The sequence below is a fragment of the Emydura macquarii genome, unplaced genomic scaffold (assembly GCF_026122565.2).
Source record: "Emydura macquarii macquarii isolate MOO-44397 ecotype Brisbane River unplaced genomic scaffold, CSIRO-AGI_Emac_v2 contig_1253, whole genome shotgun sequence".
NCBI classification, from domain to species: Eukaryota; Metazoa; Chordata; order Testudines; family Chelidae; genus Emydura; species Emydura macquarii.
Genome location: NW_027131390.1, coordinates 24,062,640 through 24,085,152, shown reverse-complemented (window position 1 = coordinate 24,085,152; position 22,513 = coordinate 24,062,640). Strand labels below are relative to the sequence as shown.

The window sequence follows — 22,513 nt, the reverse complement described above, 5'->3', positions numbered from 1 at the left end:
GGCCTAAACTTGCTGAATAAATTAATCGTTGGAAATTATTCTTTCAGCTCCAATGTACTGTCTGGGTCACAAATAAAAGTGAACTTCCACACACAATTCTTATTCTTAGTTTATAAAATGTTCCACATCCCTACCCAGCCAGGGGAATAATTCACAGAAAAAGCTGAAGAGTAGCTGTGTTGTGTGACTGAAGTCTGTAATCCACTGCTCACCCTCAGACAAATACATTACAACCCACCCATCAGCGTAAACATCTGTAAACTATTATGCAGTTGATTGCATTGAAATTAATGTATTAATTTATTTTGACATGCCTTCAGAAATGCCACATAAAAGACATGAACAAAATAACAATACTCCTGCTGCTTATTTGTCATTGGTCTAAATGTAGCTTTGCTGTGATCGCTGCCAAGTGCTTCATGCTGGTTATTAAAAATGTAATGGAAATAGCCCTGGGGGGAGACCTAAAATGTTTTTGTTAAACTCTTACAAAGCACATCTGAGCTCTTTAATTTAACTTGCCTAGACTGTTTTGAATGTCAGCTGGTAGCTGAGCAAGCTAGCTGATTTGACCACAAGCTGTATGTCATGCTGGGTGAATTGCCCATCCTTTCAATTCCTGCAAGGAAATTACAGCTGCCTGGAATTCAGGCTTCAGCCATCATGTTCACTTCCAGTTTGACATCCGTGGGAATGGAGGATACTCATCGTCATGTGGGATATGGCCCAAAGAGCCCCATTAAATGAGCCTTCCGTGGCATGCAATTAAAAAGCCATCCTGGCTCAATAGCCAGCAGCACCCCGTATTACAGGTCCTGGCAGCCCAGGATTCTAACCTTGTCTGTCTTCAACTGGCCAGTCAGGTTTCTTTAAACGTGCTATTTTGTCAGGATTGTTGCTGCTCACCTCTGATCATTTATCTGCCCCAGACTCCAGGATTTACACTTCCCCCCCCAAAGGACCTTGCGTCCTATTGTCCCTTTCTGCACCAAACCTCCAGCTAGATGAGGGTGTGGAAATGGTGCCACAGGCTTGTGCTGTCTGAGGTATCAGCAGAGGTAGGCGCAATGCAAGAGGGATGTCCTCTTGCCAGTACAGATCGAAGGAGCCACAGGGAACCCCAGCTGCGATCCATGGATTTTGGCACAGGCACCCAGAGGGCCTCCACTCCTGCAACCATCCTGTTTGCCCCTCCCACTACTAAGCTGGCTGTGGTAGCTGTGGCGCTGTTGGCCTCTATAGACCATGCGTGCACATTACTTCCCACTCCAGGAGCTGGGGTGAAGAGAATAGAAGCCAGTCAAAGCATAGCATCAACTTTATAGCAATTTGCCTTATAAGGTAATGGCTGCAGCTGAAGGACTATGCCCTGCTGAATGCTGATCTCTGTCTGCCTTGTTTCTGGCCAGCAACTCCCAAACAACTCACATAAACAATAATAATGCTGTGGATGGGATGCTGCTGCTGGCTCTGCAGAGTTTACGCACTAGGAACACTGGAATTGCCGTGGTCTATCTAGACCAGCACCCTGTGTCCAGTAGCACTAGATGGTTCAGAGGAAGGTGTGAGACCCCACCATGGACAGTTATGGAATAATGAGCCTTTTGATGGCGTTTTGTCCTAATTCTGGTCATCAAGGCTTATTCCCTCAAGAATGAAGGTTACTAGCCTTGTATTTTTTATCTTAATAGAATTAGTTCAAAAATTTTGGAAAAAACAAATTCTGTCAAAAAATGGCCATTTTACAAAAAAAAATTTTTTTTTGAAAAATATTTTTGTTTTTTAAAAATGTTCCTTTTAATTGACCAAAAATTATAATTGTGGTTCTCAGCTTCTTGTTTTTCTTAACACCCCCATTTTCAGTGGCAAAAAGAAAACCAAGGAGTAGCAGAAGGAGAAAGAGGTAGGGAAAGAGAAAATGAGAGAGAAAAAACTAAATGACCTCCTCCCCCCCAAATGGAATCTTTCAAAACCAACATTTTTTCAAAACTAAACATTTGCAATAAACCTTTTAAATAAAAACAATCGTTCATTTTTTAAACCTGTGGAATAAAAATGACTTTGAAAGGGTCGATCTTTTTTTGCACATTTTTTCTTTGTGGAGATGGCAGACCTAGTTGAAAATGTAACTGTGAAGGGGAGTGAGAGAGGGAACATAAAAAGATGTAAGGTGGGAGGCTGGGAAAGAAGAAAGGCAACGACGACGTAGGGGAAGGTCAGAGATTAAGCAAGAGTGATGGCCAGCAGCGGTAAGGACAATATGAAAGTGTTTTGAAAATACATTAGGAACAAAAGGAATCCTGATAATAGTATTGGTCTATTATTAAATGGAAAGGGTAGAATTATCAATAATTATGCAGAAAAGACAGAAGTGTTTAATAATTACTTCTATTCTGTATTTGGGGGAAAATATTATAGTCTCTTCATCTGAAGATAACATTCTTGCCATTACAAGCTGTGTCTGGAGGATGTTAAATAGCAGCTACTAAAGTTAAACATTTTAAAATCAGCAGGTCCAGATAACTTGCATCCAAGAGTTCTAAAAGAGCTGGCTGAGGAACTCGTTGGGCTGTTAATACTGATTTTATATTTAAGCGTTGAAGCACTGGAGAAGTTCCAGAAGACTGGAAGAAAGCTAATGTTGTGCCAATTTTTAAAAAGCGTCTGTGGGATGACCCAAGTAATGATTGGCCAGACAGCCTGACATCAATTCTGTGCAAGATAATGGAGCGGCTGATACAGGACTCAATGAATAAAGAATTAATAGATGGTAATATAATTAATGACAAACAACATGGGTTAATGGCATATATGTCCTATCTATATCTTTTGTTGATGAGATTACAAATTTGGTTGATAAAGATGATAGTGTTGATGTAATATACTTAGACTTCTTTATGGCATTTGACTCAATACTGCAAAACATTTTGATTAAAAAATTAAAATGATATAAAATTAACATGGCACATATTAAATGGATTAAAAATTGGCTGATTGATAGGTCTCAAAATGTAGTTGTAAATGGGAAATCATTGAGTGGGTGGGTTTCCAGTGGGGTCCCACAGAGATTGATAAAATAGCCTAGTGCAAAGAACCAATGACCTGGAAGAAAACACAAAATCATCACTAAGTTTGCAGATGACACAAAAATGGGAGGAGGGGTAAATAATGAAGAAGATGGGTCACTGATTCAGAGCAATCTGGAGAGCTTGATAAACTGGGCTCAAGCAAACAATATGCATTTGAATATGGCCCCATGGAAATGTATACATCTAAGAACAAAGAATGTGGGCCATACTTACATGATAGGGGCTCTATCCTGGGAAGAAGTGACTATGGAAAAAAGTTGGTGGTCATGGTGGATAAACCACAGAACACAAGCTCCCAGTGTGACTGTGTGGCCAAAAGAGTCAATGCAGTTGTGGGATGCAGAAACCATGGAATCTCAAATAGGAGTAAAGAGGTTATTTTACCTCTATATTTTGCACTGTTACAACCACTACTGGAATACTATGGCTGGTTGTGGTGCCCACAATTCAAGATGGATGCTGATAAACTAGAGAGGGTTCAGAGAAGAGCCACGAGAAAGATTAAAGGAATAGAAAAAAATGCCTTATGGTGATAGACTCAAAGAGTTCAGTCTATTTAGCTTAACAGAGAGGAGGTTAAGGGGTGATTTGATCACAGTCTATACGTATCTACACGGGGACTCTTCAATCAAACGGAGAAAGGTGTAACACGCTCCAGTGGATTGAAGTTGAAGCTGGACAAATTCAAGCTGGCCATAAGGCATACATTTTTGATAGATAGTAATTAGTCATTGGAACAATTTACCAAGGGTTGTGGGGGAGTCTGACAATTTTAAAATCAAGATTGGATGTTTTTCTAAGTTTGTTTTGTCTCCCCCCCTCCCCCTCCCCGGCTCTAGGAAATATTTTGGGGGAAGTTCTCTGGTCTGTGTTACATGGGAAGTCAGACTAGATGATCACAGGCCTTGGAGTCTATGAATGGAGTAGTGCCTTGACATTGAAGGTGAGGATGAAGAACTTGGACTAGCTGTGGAGATGAGGAGCAGCCATCAAAGGGATTGGTAGATAGAAATGGCATGGTCAGAGTCTCAGGAGAGAAAAATATGTACAGGGCCTGTAAATCCTTAGTCACATACATAGCTTTAAGTCATGCCATTAACTTAGGTGAATGAGTCTATTCATGTGGGTAGGAATTTGCAGGTTGGTGCCAATAGATTACTGAGACCCATCAGCTGTTAGCAAACTATGTATCCTCAGACTGAAAATGAATAAGGGACAATGAATGGAAATCTTAAATATGCTGTTTAAAACAGTAAGTCTCCTGACTCCTTTTATTTTGGTCTGTTTTGCTCATCTTTTTGTGTCGTAGTAGGCAGAGGGAAGATATTTTATATATATACACACATATATATATGTATATACACACACACATATATATATATGTATATATGCATGCGTACACTCACTGTGGTCTTGTCTGCATGTGCACTATTATTGTACTTGTATTACCGTAGTGCCAGTATATTATTATTATGTATAATTCACCACCAAATGGACTCAAAAAACAGCAACCGTGACAGCTGCAATGGAATCTGAAAAGTAAATAAATGAACATATGGGCAACATAATGTTCCTGTCTTCTCCAGAAAGCAAAGCAAAATTAGTGAGGAGTGGATCTGCATCAACAACACAGATGTTCATTTAAACTGGAAAACAATTGCGTAAGACTGAAAGAGGATCCCATATGTGGAGGTTGGAAAACACCCGAGCTGCAGCCAGAACTAGCAAAATATTTTTTCTTTACACCTTGTGTGCTGCCATCAAACACTAATTCTGAAAGCACCTTTTGTGTTGTACTTTGCTTTTGCTTATCAACAATCTCTTCTCAGTGCTAGACTACCTCTGTGCCATTCAAATAAAGTGTTAAAGCTTTCTAGTTAACAGGGCCTCCTTGTGGAAGCCATTCCTGCAAGCTCTTTTAAAGCAGAACATCAAGAGGAGGAGTTCCATGCATAGAGGATAATAAAGCAGGCCTCACATCTTTTATTTATAGGAAGAAGTTCAAATAAGATCTGGACTCAGGATGATCCTGATTAAAATAACACTCTTCAAGGGTCAAATTCTGAGATGGAAACAGCTTCCAGTGTAATTTTAAAAAGACTTAATTGGTTTGGGACCTGATTACCTGAGTGACATCTCTCTCCCTGTGCTGTTACACTGCAGTTGTGATTATGTGAGTTGCGCAAGCATGTTGTAATGGGAGAGAGCAGCTGACAGGGCATTCTCTGTGAAGGCCCCTTGGTTTTGAAATTTTCTGCCCACATAATGGCCCTCCAGAGCTTGGATTTGTAAACCTCTGAGGTTGAAGTTTTGCCTTCCCAGCAATGCAAGGAATGGATGGGTTCAAGAATTGGTATATATAATGACAGAGAGGATTATTACCTGGTGACTGACTGATTGGCAAGTTTGTAGTAATGCAGCAACAGCAGTTCGCTAATTATTGTAAGATATAATTGTTTGTACTGAATATTGTCTCTTTATTGATTAGAGGGTGGCTAGAATATGAGAAAAATTTCATTAAAACCTAAATTAATACACATAGACATCCCTACTTACATGCACACACATATGCATATGATTTGGACCCAGTTCCTCTATAATATATAGCTGAATGTCCAGCCTCAAAATCTATTTATTATGGTGATGCATTGCTGTCCATGGCAACTAACTGTGGTTTCAAAATCACAGCTTCTGAAATGATACAAGATGTAATGGAGCTGAATATGGAAGCAGGTGGTAAGATGAAAATCACTTGATTCTGAAATATCACTTAATAGTGAAGAATGATGAACTAGGGGAAATGAAAAACCCATCTCTTTGTCATCTTTCTTCTGATACCATTTGCTGAGATACTATACGTTGGACTCATTGGGAAGATATTTATTGGGTTTTTAAAGCAAAAAACCCCTCTTTGCTGGGTTGCTTTCCATTCTCCCCTCCTTCCCCCCATCCCCTGTTTCTGCTCCAAATATTATTTATCTGTGGGGTAGGGCAGGGAATGGCTAAGCACTAATGGTTGCTGTAATTATACTTGCTGGTTTTGTTGATTATTGTAGTGTAAACAAAGCTGGCTTAATAATTGGAAAGAAATATTTGTTGTTTTTCCCTATATTTTGTTGAAATATTTTACAATGAACTGGTCAGAAAATGAGATGGGGAGATTTTGCACAAGTTTTCAATTTTTCTTGAAAAATATGTTGAATTTTTTTAATCATCTCTGATTATAAATGGATTTATTCAGACCATGAGTGACATTCCTCCCTCATTTTACACATACAGATGATTAGAGTGGCCATTAGGGGATCTGCTGGTGTCTTCTGGCCTTAAATGCTATTACTGTGATTCTATGAAAATTATGGGAGTTTTGTGCAAAAATCAAGGGTAGAGTATGACCTATTGTGTGGAAGTATTCTCTCTCTATTGCAACCAGGCATCCAGTACTGGAACTGACATGAACTCAATTATGTAGCTGGCACATTTCTGTACAGTTTCCAGCGATTTTATTTGAAAATTCCTTCCATCGAACACAGTAATAGTTACAGCACTTGTTCAACACAATGTACAAAATGCTTGAAAATAGGTGTAATAAAAAAGATAGTGTGTGGGTGACTCCGCAAGAGGTAATCAGGGTACCCTACGTCATGTTTAAAATAAAATGTCACAAAACTGACCCTTCCACTGTTTGTATGATGGTACACATTACCTGCTAACAGTAAAATGGAACTTTCCAAAAATTGCATGTAGGGCTGAGCTATACAGGACTAATCAAAATGAATAGTGAGCATCAATGACAAGAAGTTAAGGACCATTTTGATTCAAAACTTAGAGGCAATATTAAAGCAGAGAGGAGAACTCCATAGTTTCCCAAATGGAGGAATTTTATTTCACACTTCATCTGTTCCAGCTCCAGTTTGTTCAAGGTTCATTTAATCTCTGTAGCAAAGGTAACATGGTGTCTGTATATTCCCGGGTTGGAAAGAAATGTGAAAATGCATATGCTGTACATTTGGCACCTGTTTCCAAAAATAGCATTGTCTGGGATATAACATGGGCCACTATCATGTGGCAACCACAAAATAAACACAGACATGTAGTTTGGGATCAAATAGGCCATAGATTTTATTAAATAGCCAGTCGAACCTGATCAACCAGACCTAAAGCAGGCAGGAAGCCCATGCAGCAGGTGAGTGAGTTCAGAGTGTATTGTAATGCACAGAAAGCAAACAATTAAAAAATCAAACAGAAAAACCCAGCCTGGAGTTTCTGAACTCTGACACTAGGGCTATCCCTTCATGTCATGTTAATTCCATTTTATTGTGAGCACATAGGAAGCAAAGGAAAAGTAAAGAGTGTATTGCCCATCTGCTGATCCAGAGCTCCTGCAAGCAGAAGGAGACTTCTTTTCTAAAATTAGACTGTATGGGCTATTTTATAAAACCAAGTTCCAGCTCACCACTCCAGCCCTGCTTTAGTCCTCTGCAGGAAGGTGGACTAGGCAGACAAAACAGCTGGGAAGGGTCTCTACCGCATACTCTGCACTGAGGGAGTTCTGCACTGACCAAATGAGGGCAGCCATGGAGAGGTGTTTGAGGGAAGGCCCTATCTGATCTGCCCTTACAGCAGCTAGTGGTCACAAAACTCCTTGCAGAGGATGTAGAAGGGCAGCAATAATTATTCCGGCCCTTGGGCTGGGTTAACCGTTACAGATTCCCACCCTGAGGGTCCTTCTCTGAATTTCATCTCTATTCCTACAAAATTCCCCACACAAAATCTAATTTATCAGGTGAATTTCAACCTATATCTGATCATTTAAGGTTAGATTGTGCAAGTCTTATATAACAATACCACCGATAGGGTAGTGAGTGGGGACTGAACCCAGGACCAGTGGAAGGAAAACAATTAGGCCTGTTAGCTTGAATGCAGTAAAACTCTTCACATGGTCCAGCATTAGGAGGAGACAAAGACACATTGGAGTAGTGTGTTTCCTGCTGTCACACAGATGAATGCTTAGGCATGTGGGCAGTCCCATTTATTTGCTCACATGAATGAGCGCTCACCGATGTAAGGAGATGTGCAGCTGGACTCTTGATATGCAGCAATATCTGGTATTCCACGTAGTGTAACATTAATCCTGGCTGAGGACTGTGAGCAGAATTTCTGAACAGCACCCTCTGACAAAATACCTGCGCTTGCCTTGTCCTGGCATGAGAACGAAACCCAACAACGCCCTTAGAAGATGTGGAAAACAGAAACAGCTTTCCAGAACAACACTTGAAAAGCCATGTTGTGCAATTGGAATCTGCATCAATTTAATTAAATGAATAAGCCAATAATACTAAATATTAATATATTAGAGTTTGCAGTAATCAGTATTGTAGAATCATTTTTAATTGTGTATCATAATTCATGCAATTTTCTTGTTACTTGTTAGATCAGAAACAAGCAGGGATCTTAAGTAGCATTCCATGTGCTTTCTATAATTTGATTTCTTATTTATATTTCTAATCATTCTTAGTGACTGAGAGAAAGTTTCTGTTTTGTAGCTTTGTGGGGGTTTCATGTGTATCAGGTGGGAATTTCAAAAGTGCTCTGCATCGATTTAACTCTTCCCCCAGTGAAGTCAAGGGGACTTTTTGCCATTAGCCTTTATAGGAACAAAGTTAGGCCATGGCAGCATGTCTGAAAATTACAATAGCCATGTACAACAATACATAAAAAAAAAAAAAATCTGTGTCTTTAAACAATTTCTTCTTATAGTGTTTTGGCCAATTCTTGCAAATAAAATAATAATATACCAGTGTAACAGATGAGAGGAAGCATTTAAGACACTTACTTGTTCAGACAAATCAGATTTAAATGGCATCCGCCCCCCCACAAAATAATCCCTGCTTGTCTTTCACTCCTTATTTAACTTAATGGGGGATTGCCACTTGTCTTTATTTTAAAAGTGATATTAAGTATATGGGCAAGATTCTCAGCTGGTATATATCAGTGTAGCTCCGTTGACCCCTCCAGGCTAGCCCTCTCAGAAACTGATTATTTTACTGATGTATGTTTTTAAACAAATTCCTGTGCTCCAGGCACAAGTACAAATATTATAAAATGAAAATAAATCAGCCCAAGATTAAAAAAAACAACAAACCTCTGCCAAATCCTACTGGTTCTCCCACAAAGCTCTCCCACTACCTTCTCAGAACCCCTTGGCCACTAATCTCCTCCCCTTCTGCCTAGGAAAAGCCTGGGATATCCAAAAAGCCTTGCCACATGACTTCAAGATGGACCCAAGATAAACCAAGACGGGAATAAATTTCACAGTTAAGATTAGAATGCCCCATCACAATCAAACAAGTAGTGATGTTAGCTGGAATGTCTCAGTGATCTAAGCTGCCATGGTATCAGACAAGGTGAGATGACAACCCTGCTGGCAATTGTACAGTCTTTCCATACTACTCGAGGAGGTGACCTTGAAAAATCTGGGAGGGAAAACTAGATTCATCACTAAAACTTGGAGGGCAGGAAGGTATCCACCTACACTAAGTAAGAACAAGAGCATGGGACGGCATGCTGGCATTTCAGACATTCATTTATATTGATGGTGTTTGTATGATCAAACATCCTATTTGACCCAAAAGAATTAATGTTATTTATTGCCCAGAGTTTGTTATAAGGTGTGATCAGAATGAATTCATTTTATTCATAGTAAATAATTAGTAGGGGTCCAAAATACTACTCACGTACCAGATCTTAATGGAGTATTTTGCTAAGAGTCCTGCATCTGTTGTAGGCTGCTCAAAAACTGGACAGTAGGAGACCATGGTAAACATAGAGGCCCAGTCCTGTGGGCCTTACTCAGGTGAAACTACTATTTAAGTCTCTCCCTGGACCTTGAAAGGGCATTTTACTTGAGTAAGGAATGCAGGATGAGGACAAAGGAGGAATAATTAAAATGCAATAAAAATTAAATTCAGTGTTTGCTTTTTGGAAAATGCAGAATTTACACAAGTAACTTAGGGTCTGATCCAAAATCAATAGTGTTATATAAGGTCCTTATTTCCTTCAAGGGCATTCTAGTGGCTTGGGTAAATATGTACTTAGGCTCACATGAACATATATTCACACTAGGTTCAAAAATGTACTTAAGCATATGTAATGTCAAATAAATTACCCAGTTAAATATGTAGTTTGATACATGTATTATTTACTCCTTAGACAATCATGGCTTTTCTAGGTACATACGTATTTAGGCACTTAAAAATGTGAATTTGTGACCTAAGGTGCTTTGACTGTTATAAAGCTGTTATTATTTATCACAAATAGTGTACTTCAGGGCCTGTTATTCTGTATGCGGAACTCGTTTAAATCAATGGTAATTTTGAGTGTGGATCGATGGCAAAATTGGGTTTGTGGTTTATTGACCTAAATCACCATAATGGCATTTTTAATCAATCATGCAGTTGTAATATGTCAATCTAGCTGCTATGAATCCACTCCACACTAAGATGTCTTCATGCTAAAAGAGATGTTTTTTGGTACAAAATAATGAATATCTATTTACAAGCAAACCATGCATCTAGAATAAACAAGAAGGTTGTTTTTAATGATCTTTTCCCCAACTCCCAAAGGCACTCATCAACACAGTGTACTAATGACCTACAAATTTGTGTGATTACTACAAATTTTTAGTATTACAATATATTTCAACAACTTCAGATGGCACATTACATGCAATACTTCCTCATGGTAACAGTTTTGTTCCTGAATACTAATCTATTACGAATATTAGTAGAAAAACTTACTGACCAAACAAAAAATCATCTGTAGGAATTCTGGTCACATTGAACTGCCTGACCTTCTTTTGCTTTTCTTTTCCCAGGAATATTTCTAAATACAAACATCCCTGATTCACCAGTGTGTTAGTCCAGTTTTGTGTTTGTGCAACTCCATTCAGCTGGGGCAGAAGCTTCCTGTGAATGGAGGGATATGTGCAGAGAGCTAGTAGGGGAAATGAGGGGAGACACTGAGACTGATGGGGAGAGAAGCTAAGACCAGGCCGGGAAGGAGTTTCTCAGCCACTCTGGGTCTCATTTCCTGCTTCCCAACACAATCCCAGGCACTGTGGTAGCTGCTCCAGCCCCTATGGGTGCTGCTGTCGCCTCTGCAGCCCACCTCCCTGGGCAGGTGCGAGTTTATGTAGGAGCTCACCTCCCTTCCCCCGGTTCTGCCACCCCATCTCCATTGATGCCAGTAGAAGTGAAACAGGTGTGAAAGTGGAATAATTCAGTGGTAAATCAGGCCAATTAGTTTTACTTTTTACACATTTGTAGGATCAGTGTAACAACAGACAACATAACATCCTAACAGAGGACAATTTCACACCTTTTTATCCATCACAAAAAACCTTGTAATGTGTTGAGTATAAATCTCACAAATTACAATTTAAACAAAATACCAGAACATATATGCTTCAAATGGACTTTTTACAATTTAACACAAAATTCAAATGACATATTTTTAAGAAAGCACTTGAAACCTTTACACTTGTGTGCTGACAATAGATTACTTTAAGATGTAAACTTTGAGAAGTTTTTAATATGATTAAATAAAATCAGCATTACAATTTCCAGTAATTATTAAACAGATTGCAACATTGTCACAAGAAGAAATAATGTAAACATGTAGCTCAAGATACTGGTACTGAAAAATGTCTCTTAGAATTAACTCTTTGTAGAGATTTTTATGTGCACATTGTAAAATAGGTAAGAACTGGAGAGGAGGTTACAACATAGTATGTTGCATGTTGATGTCAATGTTTTGCAAGCAGCAATCTATAAATACCACATCCCCCTTTTATTGTTAATTTACAGACTCAGAACTACCTTTAAAAAAAAATCTCCCACTTCATACTGCTGCTAAATATCAATATAATTTGTTCAAGGAAATGTTAAAAAAGTTACATTTTGTAATTGTATGTGTGAGTGTGTGGATCAAATCATTGCCCTCCAATAACCCAAAAGTGAAAGAGGACCTCTAGGTAAGAAATACAAGACTTTCTCAATAAATTAAAAGGGTTTAATTATACCTGAGATATTTTTGCATATTGATGTCTTTGTACATTTACCTGTAGGTACTATAGTATGTCCTTTATGTTCTCTTAGGGGCCTGAAACAAAGCCCATTGAAGTAAATTGGACTAATTCCATTAATTTCAATAGGTTTTGGATTAGGACCGCACTGTATAACCTGGATTAATTTAAACAGAAATGTGTCAGAATTAAAAAATAAATAAATTGAGCAGTTGTTATATGATTGCTTTATGCACACCCTCAGCTATTTCATTGTAGGCTGCACTTTTCACGATGGTCTCTTCACTACTCAAATAAGTATTATAGTCCTACTAGACATAGACGTCTCATTTGTGATGCTTCTACTTGTTAGTAAAAACTGCTAACATTCTGAACTGTGTCTCCAGTTAATGGTAGGCTGGGTATGCATGGAATGTAAGAAACTTCTCCTTCCTGGCAGACCTGTTTTCTGGTTCTCCAGAAGGTCACAATATTTCACCACAAAATTCTAGTAACAGCCAGGGATGTTTGGGAGGTTTTCTTGGTAAGTTAGCGTAATATTATCTTGTTAAGACCCCCAATCCTGCAAACAACTACACATGTGGACCGAGATTTTCAGAAGACCCTAAGGAAATGGGGGGGCCCAACTCCCATTGACATTCCATGAAATTTACACACTTAATGCCCTTAGACGTCTTTGAAGAACCCAGCTGTGCCTAACTTTACTTTTGAGTGGTCACACTGAAGTCAATGAGACTATACATGCACTGAAAGTTAAAGCATGAGCTTAAGTGTTAGCAGGGTCATGTCTACATGGGTTTACGTAGGGTTATATGGTGCTGAGCTTGGGGTTTTTTTTGTTTTTTGTTTTGTTTTGTTTTTTTGTGTGAAAAAGAAGAATAAAATTACAGATTCCATTTTTTATCCAAAGGAATCAATACAAATTTACTACACCGTGTATGTGGATTATCTGGCATTTTACTAGGGGAATTTTTCTGGAAGTGCTTAAGTGCCATATAGCCTTACCAAATACAATAATATAGAAATTTAAATTGCCAGTTTTATTAAGTACAGTTTACACAAGTGACAGAAGCCCATGAGCATAGTGGAGGAAGTGAAATAAATGCGCCCTGAGACAAGCAATTGGGCATATTTGATAAATCAAGAAAAGAAACAGATAATAAATAATGTATTCATGATGGACATCACATGAGTCAGTTGCCTCTAAGTGGATTATTGCACCCTTCTTCCTTTGTACAATCATTTCACATGCATCATTCATATTATTGAGTCGTTTTTATATTGCTCTACATTATACAGAAAGGGGCTAGCCCAAAAGTACTGAGATTCAACAAAATCTTCTTTAAAAAAACAGCTCTTTATGTTCTACTGTATAGACACTAAGTGTCGGTAAGCAGAGCTACATTTCATTGGCAAGCAAATGATTATATATCTTAGAAAATATAAACTTGGAAATGTTTGAGTTAACATACAAGTATGTGGCATATTTCCATGTAAAATAAATCAAACATTTTACCCACAGGAGATATTTTTCTAAGACTTGGGAGTTATCTATATACAGGTAAAATAGAGTCAACACTTTATATTATAATGGTCAGCCAGCATGACATGGTATGAAATGATGCTACATCCTGTAACATCATGAGCTCTTTATATGGCAGAGTGACATATGAAGCATCAGAAATAAGAAAACCTGATGTTGTTTTTACCAGTTGACTAACAGCTTTCACTCTGTAACAGTATCCACTCTAAATGTTTCTGTCATTTGTGAATTTTTTCAATCCCTGCTCCAACTTCCACGGGAGTCATTGGCAAAACTCAGTTAGTTTCAATGGGGACAGGATCAAATTAATTGGCCCCCACTCCTGCACACAAGAAAGTGAATGGCAAAACTCCCATTTACCTCACTGGTGCAGGATCTGACCCATTGTGAGTACAGGATACATTAGATTAACCCAGAGGTGGAGTTCCAACAGCATATGTTTACCCTTTCCATCTATTTTTTTAAATTTCAAGAGCTATCCAGCATGACCAATTCTAGAATGCATTATAGCTTTCATGGAACAATTGGCATTAGGAGGCACTTAAGTGACATGTTTAAAACTTATCTTTGGTAAACACACACAAAAAAACTTGCCACTAATGTTTTATTTCCTGATCATGAGATTTTAATTTGCTACTAGTATATGTGCACACACATCTAAATATATACAGGACATTTCTAGTATAAAATGTCGTCATATCAAATGCCTTTAAGAACATTTCTAAAAAATCATTTCAAAATGACACAGACCTGTTTTGGTGGGGTTTTGTTTGTTTGTTTTCCTTATTACCATATGCTCTATATTTAAGCTTACCTTTTTTTTCTGATCAGTATCAAATATGTGTAGAAAGAAAGCTTCCATATGCTGAATGTTCACTTTCTCCCGCATACTTTTAATGTACTTTTCATGACTAATTGTGCAGAATAATTAAATCACCTGCTTATACAATCTTCAGTATCTGTAGTTCAGATTCATGGCCCAATACTGCATTCCTTGGACACTGAAATCTCCTACTGAAATCAATGGGTGCACAAGAAATACAGGATAGGGCCCTAATATGGATTGATCCTGTAAGGTGCTGAGCACTCTGGTGAGGTGATTAACCTCAACTGCTAATATCTTTCATGAGAGTTGAGAAGTGTTCAATACCTTGCAGGATGGAGCTCATAAAGAAACACTTAACCTATGAGGGTATTTCATCATTTCAGTCAGTCAGTGCAAATTCCACAAATGATTGTACAGTCTGCATTCCAAAGCAAACTTTAGCAGAGTTGTACGTGTGAAACTGAGGAACAAATTTGGCACCATAAGTTCAATGTATCCTTAGTATCAGTGTTTTCTAAATCTATCATCTTTAACTCAGGTGTTTCTACTGAAAAACTTTAAATATCTTATTGGCATATTTTTTCCAGCTGCACTATTTAAATTAGACTAAAGAATGGTTTAGAACCTAGAACAACTGTGTATGGCACTTCATACCATTAGAATTGTTTATATCTTTCTCTTTTTGGCCAAAAGGGATGGACAGCTCAGTCCCAGAATATGTCTGTTTTAAGAACATATGATGGTTATCATGAACTTATTGAATGGCCAGTGATTTCACATGTATATAAATTATTTCATGATGTGCTTACTGGACATGGTTTAAGCCCTGACTGATCATAGACCACTGGCAATCTGCAGAAAAACTAAAATCAAGTGATGTAACACCTGCTTTAATGAGGCCTTTATTTTGGACAAGGGGGGGGCGAGGTGGGCAGTGAGAAGACTAACTTTCACTAAACCATTCCACTTTGCATTTGTATGTGAAATGGATATGGTTGGTAGATGATAGGTGGCTGTCCATGAGCAACATAGTAATTGCTGAAGTTCCTGTCACTAATATATGGAGCGGGCTGATAGTAGCATGTTACGTTGGCTGCATTGGGGATGATGTTTTGTTCTCCAAGTACTTTTAAAGCGAGAATTGTAATCATGTTCAGAGTTTGTCGTCGTTCATGTCCCATGAGACAGACTGTGCTCTCATTTACAACTCCGCGCAGAGTCATCAGGTAGTCATACTTGCTCTTTTCTTCTCCAATGAAATGGTTGCGCAGATATGACTCAATTTTTCTCTGCTGCTCAGCCACATCAGGAAAATCAATGAAGAATCTGGAGCACATGTAACGTTCCAAAGATTTAATTTCAGCCTCATCTGCTGGCTTAAAGTCACGAACCAGAAGGTTGCTGTATTTCAGAAGGCCTCCACCTCTGATTTCCTCTGGGTTCCTTGTGGAAATAAGTTTATATTTTAGATGGTCCATTGCCTCATTGAAGTCTCCATACATGCTCTCTGCAATAACAGTGGGATGTGAGTCTTCTGCCAATTCACAGTCCGTATTACTGTAAACATTTAATATGGAGTCCAGTATTATTTGAAAGGAGTCAACGCTAAATTCGAATTGTCGTCTGAGTGAGTTTACAAATTTTAGTTCTACGTTCTTCCCACTGTTGTTTGACAATGAAATGAGGCTCCAGCGGTCATGATCAGTGGAGACTTTGACCATCTTTTGCACATATGCATCTTTCATAGTCTGAGCAGTTATCTTTTCTTTATTGACACATTTTGGTAAAAAGTCCAGTAGGCAATTCAGAACTGCCTCCTTAACGACCTGAAATTCTTGTTCACTTGGTAGTTCAACACCAAAAATGATGTCCAGGTCTTTGTATCTAGTTCCATTCTGTTTTACAAGGATGTGACTAGCTGTTGAACCATTCAGGCGGATGTCTCTAACAGTGATTTGTTTCTCAATAAGTTGCTCCTTTACAACATGAATGATATCCTTTGGTTTTACCTCCAGCGTTGGAAAATTTCCTCTTCCATGAATGGGTATTACTTCAGTTAATACTTGATCCAGTATTTTTATCTGATCCCAGGTGAGACTACTGAATCTGTGATCTAAACCCTCAGTCATTGTGAAGTCAGTTGGTTAACTAGGAAAAAACAACACAAATATGAAGAGGAAAACATTAGGATCCACTCAAATATACAAGAACCTGTCATTTTCATATGTCATGACAAACACACATCTTACCTGTAGAAGGCATCGTTAGGCACAATAAGAACCTAATACATTTTACATTGAGCTATATCATGAGCTGGATGTATGACTAAACCATTACATTTTCATTGGCCATAGTTGAATTTGGATCTTTTCAAGGTTTTATCCTACCAAATAACATTATATTATTGTTTAGTCCAGTGACTAAAATAATCTGAAGTAAATTTAGTAAACAGTATATGATTAAGTGCAAAACCACTAAAAGAGTAACAATGTGAGCCTTCTGATTGTTACAATTCAATTCAGTGTAGTTTTCAGCCTCCAGAATTAAATGGGCAAGTTCAATTCTGCAGTCCTGAATGAAAAGTATAAGAATGGCCATACTGGGTCAGACCAATGGTCCATCTAGCCCAATATCCTGTCTTTTGACAGTGGCTAATACCAGGTTCTTCGGAGGGAATGAATAGGACAGGTAATCATCAAGTGATCTATCCCGTCGCTCATTCCCAGCTTCTGGGAAACAGAGTCTAGCAACACTTTAGAGTGTGGTTTTGCATCCCTGCCCATCCTGACTAATAGCCATTGATGGACCTATCCTCCATGAACTTATCTAGTTCATTTTTGAACCCTGTTATGGTCTTGGCCTTCATAACATCATTTGGCAAAGAGTTCCACAGGCTGACTGTGTATTGTGTGAAGAAATACTTCCTTTTGTTCATTTTAAACCTGCTGCCTATTAATTTCAGAGTGGTAAAAGCTAATTTAGACCCCAGTATTTTATATGTATAGTTGGGATTATGTTTTCCATTGTGCATTACCTTGCATCCCCTGTCTTCAATGGGTGTTACACACATGGAATTGCTGAAGGAAAGTATTTACCAAAAATGAAATTAACACAAAATATTTCTTCATTTATCTACCTCAGTATTTCTAATGCATTTGTCACTGTAGTCTCTAAATGCAGGGGATACACAGCAGCTAATATTTTTCATTATGGTTTAAGATCTGGATGCTGAGGAACCTGTGAAGTTGTTCTCATAATATCTCTGAGGAAAAGTCTAGCTCACCTATCTAATGAACTGTCTGACAGCACTGTGCAGACCTTACAAGTTCTGGTTTGCAGATAATGGACCTACCTCTGGTTTGCATTGAGGTTTTGATTTTATTAAATAGACCCTTTCTGGAAGCCTCTGACCTCAGTCTCCAATATATGTGACTGAAAACCAAAATAAAATGCACTGGGTGAAACCATAGCTTTAGCACACTTTTTATTTTATTTTATTTTATTTTATTTTACTTTATTTTATTTTTTGCTTTTACATCATTATATTAAGCAGGCAGTTAGACCACACTGCGGATTAATTGGTTTATGACTATAATTAGAAAAAGTTGAAAAAACTAAAATGTTACGCTTAAAATATTGGTAATTGAACATGTCCAAAACATTATTTTCATGATGTTTCATAATGGGTTTTATGTAATTAAATACTCTCATTTTGAGATTATAAGTATGTACACTCTGAATGTAATTAAACACAATTATACAATTAGGTAATTAGGTGTAATTACAGTAATTACATAAGTAGTGAAGAACTGCATTCAAGAAACTATAAAGTGAAGAAAATTCACAGTTGAGTGTTGGATCTCCAATATGTAAGGAGAGAGGCACCATCTTAACATTACCAGTTACTAACCTAAATATTATTTCTATTGAGTGGAAAATGCTCTCCAAATTTCTAAACTTTCCCCCCAGAATCCATTATTCAGTAAATAACTAATGCCATTTTGTGATGATTCCCCCCTTGTCTGCTTAAGCCTCCTCAACTCCTCTGCAGCAGTCAATGACCAAATACTTAGTGAAAGAGTTGTAGTGCTGAAATGCTATCAATCTTTTCCCCCAAAGGTCATAACGTTTTTCATCACTCTTCCATAATTCCCATCATAACTCATGGATTGATACTGTGTTTTGTTGATAACTTTTCAATTAAACTCAATGTTCAGTTGCTCTGACTCAGTGTGTTGAGTCTGAAGCTGCATTGAGAAGCTGTGTTTGCTCTGACTCACTGGGTGATGGAAGGAGTGATTATGAAAATGGTTGGATCCTCCTGCACAGTCCAAGAGAGGATGTGCAATATTCAGGAGTGAACACTAGAAATTCCCCAGCATGTGAGAGCTTGTTGCTCAGACATTGTATGGACATAGGTTTAAATAAATACTAAAAATTGGCTTTGGTTAGTGGAAGCTATTGTATTTTCTTGTACATGCAATATAATTTCCCTTCCTATATTGCACATGTAGTTGAAGTCTTGGTTTTAGAAGACACTGCCCTTGGTTTTGTGAAAGATTAACTTATAGAGATTTATGTTAAACTGAAGATACTCATATTTTGACATTTGTTCCTTAAACTGTTTCAGCTGTTTATAATTATAAACAATCATAATAAATTAGTTTAATGTGACTACTTTTGAAACACACTACTATAACACAATAGAAGGATAAGGAAGACAACCCTTACAATATACCTGAGCACTGTATATAAACAGAATTGGTGTGTCTTGGTGGCAATGTAATTCATCACGTGTCGTCTAAAAGTAAAACATCAAATTATTTCGTTACAATGACTTTTAGGTTAGTAGGAGCCCATTGTAACATGGATATTTTATTAAGTTGGTACATTAAATTGCTGGAGATTTAGAACCAAAAGGTCACAATTAAATAACAGAACGGAAGACTTTGAAGTTTAACTATAAAGATTTGGTAAAAGAAAAAAAATGTTTTACCATTATAATGATAAGTAGAACCATTTTTTTTTACATACAGTATTCCAGCTCAGCCAGGTATAACTGCTGCTAATATTCTATGGGTAATAATTAAGCTCCAAACCTTCCCCAAAAGAGGAAAAGTTGACTAAATGTAAGCAATGAGTAATCTTTTTTACTTCAGTGGGGCTACGCACATACTCAAAGTTAATCATGTGTCTAAATGTTTGCATGATTAGGTCCTTATAGAAGAACCATGTAGGACTTTTGCTTAGAGAACTTTGTTTCTTAAATTCCATTTAAAGTGAAGAAATGGACCTGACTGACTTTTTTAAAAATGGACCAGTTATTTGAAGCTCACCATGTGGGTTGCACATGAAATATGAGCTGTTTGACTAGCTCAGTAATGGGAAGCAGTAGCTTTTACTGAGGATGTCTGACAACTGAACAAGCACATCGCTGATGGATCAAGAGATAAGCCTCTCCACTGATGAACAGTTTTGTTTTTGTTTTTAAAAGCAGTTGTAGCTCCATGACACCAAATAAAGGAAATTCCTCTCATTTTCTTTTGGCAAAACCAAGTATCAGCAAATTGTAATAATGTTATTGTAACATTTCCTGGCTTCATTTTATTTTCTAATCCACATTGAAGCATATGTATGCTGATGTGTATTTTCTTCCCCTCTCTTCAGTTATATACAATCTACATATTTGAAAAATTTCAGGTAACTTGTAAACTTAGGAACAGTTTTGGGTTGTTGCTAAATTTTATATTTATTTTTAATATTGCTTGTTAAGGCCCCAATTCAGCAAACTATTTAAGCACATACATATCTTTAAACATATGAGAAGTCCTATTTAAGTCATTGGAGCTAGTCATATGCTTGATGTTAAGCACTTGCTTAAATACCTTGCTGAATCAGGGCCTAAGTAGGTTGGCATTATATTTGTTTTTTTAAAACTGCTGTTGAAAAGACTTTTTCATATGTTAGACTCAATCCCATAGTTCTTACACAGCCAAAACATCCCCTTACTTCAGTGTGACATATATAGATTCATAGATTCCAAGGCCAGAAGAGACCTTTCGGATCATCTACTCTGATCTCCTATGTAGATAAACATTATACACCAGTATGAATTTAGGGTATACAGTATTTAACATGAAAACTAAAGAAATTGCGCTTCTTCATATTCATTCCCTATGTGGCTATCATTGCACATTAATAGTATTTATGAAAAACTGTTGTAATGAAAACTGAACCTCCCACCACAATCCTTCTCAAATCCCAGTACCAAGGGTTGGATTTAAATTACGTGACACCATAATTTCTTACATTCCCATGAGAAATATTTTATATAAAAAATCATATTTTAGTTGAGGAATTTAAAAATGTCTTGTGAAATATTGTCATGGATAAGAATGTCTAAATCTAATAATATTTTTTACCCAGATTGTAACTTTGAGGGAAGAGAGATACATAGCCATCAGCTGCACCTCTCTTCAGCTATGCCCTCTGTATCATGACAAAGTATTCAATTCTGCAAAATGTTCAGTATGAATATGTAAAAGTATCTCATATATTTTATATTCAGCATTTTTGCATTTTATAAACTTTAGGGGAACAATGGACGGCTACGTGCTGACTACAAGCTTTACAGTGAAAGAAATGAGTAGCCTTTGAATATTTGTTTTGGAGATGTTTAATTTTTCTCCCAAGTAACTGATATTTACAACTCATTAAAAAAATTTCCTAGTGGGATATCTTAGAGTTCATTTGTGCATTTTCTTGCAACTCCTGCATTTTTATGGGATTTGTGATGTTATAATATCATAGAAACGTAGGGCTGGAAGGGACCTAGAGAAGGTATCATATCCAGCCCTCTGTGCTGAGTCAGAATCTTCTCATCCTGCAGCAGGTTATTAGACATTGCAGTGGACACACATTCCTGAACTCAGCACTATCACATAAATGAAGGAAGAATTGGTTTTCAGGGTTTTTCTTTTAAATGTACTTGCTAGTGCAACAAAGCATAGGGTGGATAGGATATGTTAAATTTGTAGCATATGTTGAATTTCTTACAATGTAACAAATTACCTCCCTGGTTATTCAAGTTCAGGGCTATACTTTAGTAAACAGCATAAATCATACCAAGTGGTAAGAAGTTTGTGATGTGGAAAAAATATTTACAGTGGTGGGTATGAGACCTTCAAACAAATATCTACTAAGTATATATTAAAGGCCTGACCCAAAGTCCATTGAAGTGAATGAATAAACTCACATTGATTTCAATGGGCTTCGAATGAGGCCTCTGTTACAGAATTTGAATATAGTTCTTTAGGGGCAGAAGGTTAGTTCACTAACTCTCGCACTAGATAGACAGCAAAATAAAGACAATGGATTTCAAGAAGCAGACTTTAGCAAACTCAGGGAGTTGGTAAGTAAGATCCCATGGGAAGCAAGTCTAAGAGGCAAAACAATTGAAGACAGTTGGCAGTTTTTCAGAGACATTATTAAGGGCACAAGAGCAAACTATCCCATGGTGTAAGAAAGATAGGAAGTATGGCAAGAGACCACCCTGGCTTTACCAGGAGATCTTAAGTGATCTAAAAGTCAAAAAAGAGTCCTACAAAAAGCAGAAACTAGGTCAAATTACAAAGGATGAATATAAACAAATAACACAAGAATGCAGGGACAAAATTAGAAAGGCCAAGGCACAAAACGAGATTAAACTAGCTAGAGACATAAAGAATAATAACAAAACATTCTACAAATACATTAGAAGCAAGAGGAAGACCAACGACAGGGTAGGCCCATTACTCAATGAGGGGAGAAAAACAATAACAGAACATGCAGAAAGGGCAGGGGTGCTAAAAAACTACTTTGTTTTGGTTTTCACCAAGAAGGTTGGTCACAATTGGACGTCTAACATAGTGAAAGTCCTGAAAATGAGGCAGGATCAGAAGATAAAATAGGGAAAGAACAAGTTAAAAATAACT

At 37.5% G+C, this 22,513-nt stretch overlaps 1 protein-coding gene across 1 annotated transcript; it reads right to left on the bottom strand.

Moving 5' to 3' along the window:
• Positions 1-15,493: 15,493 nt before the first annotated feature.
• TENT5D (terminal nucleotidyltransferase 5D) lies at positions 15,494-16,669 on the bottom strand. Its single transcript, XM_067549745.1, has one exon. The coding sequence runs from the start codon at positions 16,667-16,669 to the stop codon at positions 15,494-15,496; it is 1,176 nt and encodes a 391-aa protein (XP_067405846.1).
• Between the last annotated feature and the right edge of the window lie 5,844 nt (positions 16,670-22,513).

Bases quoted from the DNA above. Each gene is read 5' to 3' on its own strand.
- TENT5D (XM_067549745.1), bottom strand. From the start codon at position 16,669: ATGACTGAGGGTTTAGATCACAGATTCAGTAGTCTCACCTGGGATCAG.